Source organism: Penaeus monodon, chromosome 31 (genome assembly GCF_015228065.2).
Source record: "Penaeus monodon isolate SGIC_2016 chromosome 31, NSTDA_Pmon_1, whole genome shotgun sequence".
Lineage (NCBI taxonomy): Eukaryota > Metazoa > Arthropoda > Malacostraca > Decapoda > Penaeidae > Penaeus > Penaeus monodon.
In genome coordinates, this window is record NC_051416.1 from 2,418,672 (window position 1) to 2,419,005 (window position 334).

At 68.0% G+C, this 334-nt stretch overlaps 1 protein-coding gene across 1 annotated transcript in view; it reads right to left on the reverse strand.

The window, feature by feature from the left end:
- Positions 1–334, reverse strand: part of LOC119592985 — a gene marked incomplete at its 5' end in the record, with an annotated part of 3,030 nt that extends 2,696 nt beyond the window's left edge. Inside the window, 1 exon segment of the mRNA XM_037941870.1 lies at positions 43–334. Coding sequence (XP_037797798.1) covers positions 43–79 — 37 coding nt within the window.

A 334-nucleotide genomic window follows, 5' to 3' on the forward strand; every position in this document is an offset into this window, starting at 1 on the left:
CCTCATCTTGCCCGAAGGACGAGGCCCCCGCCCGGCGCTTACCGTTCCTCCTGTCCGGCGCGTAGGGCAGAGGCCTCATCGGCGCAGAGATGTTGGTGGCTCCGGCGGTCCCCAGGTGGCTCTGCGATCGCCACTCGAGGTTGACGGAGGGCAGCGGGAGGTCCAGGGGCAGGAAGGGCGTGCTGGGGGCGGTGGAGGCAGCAGCGGCGTCTACGCCCGCGTCACCTGCAGCAGTGGTTCCTTGTTCCCGCGGGGACGTCTGGCCCTCCTCCTTGACCCACACTTCCTCCAGAGAGGGCAGCGTGTCCAGAGTGAGGAGGCTGTGAAGACTATT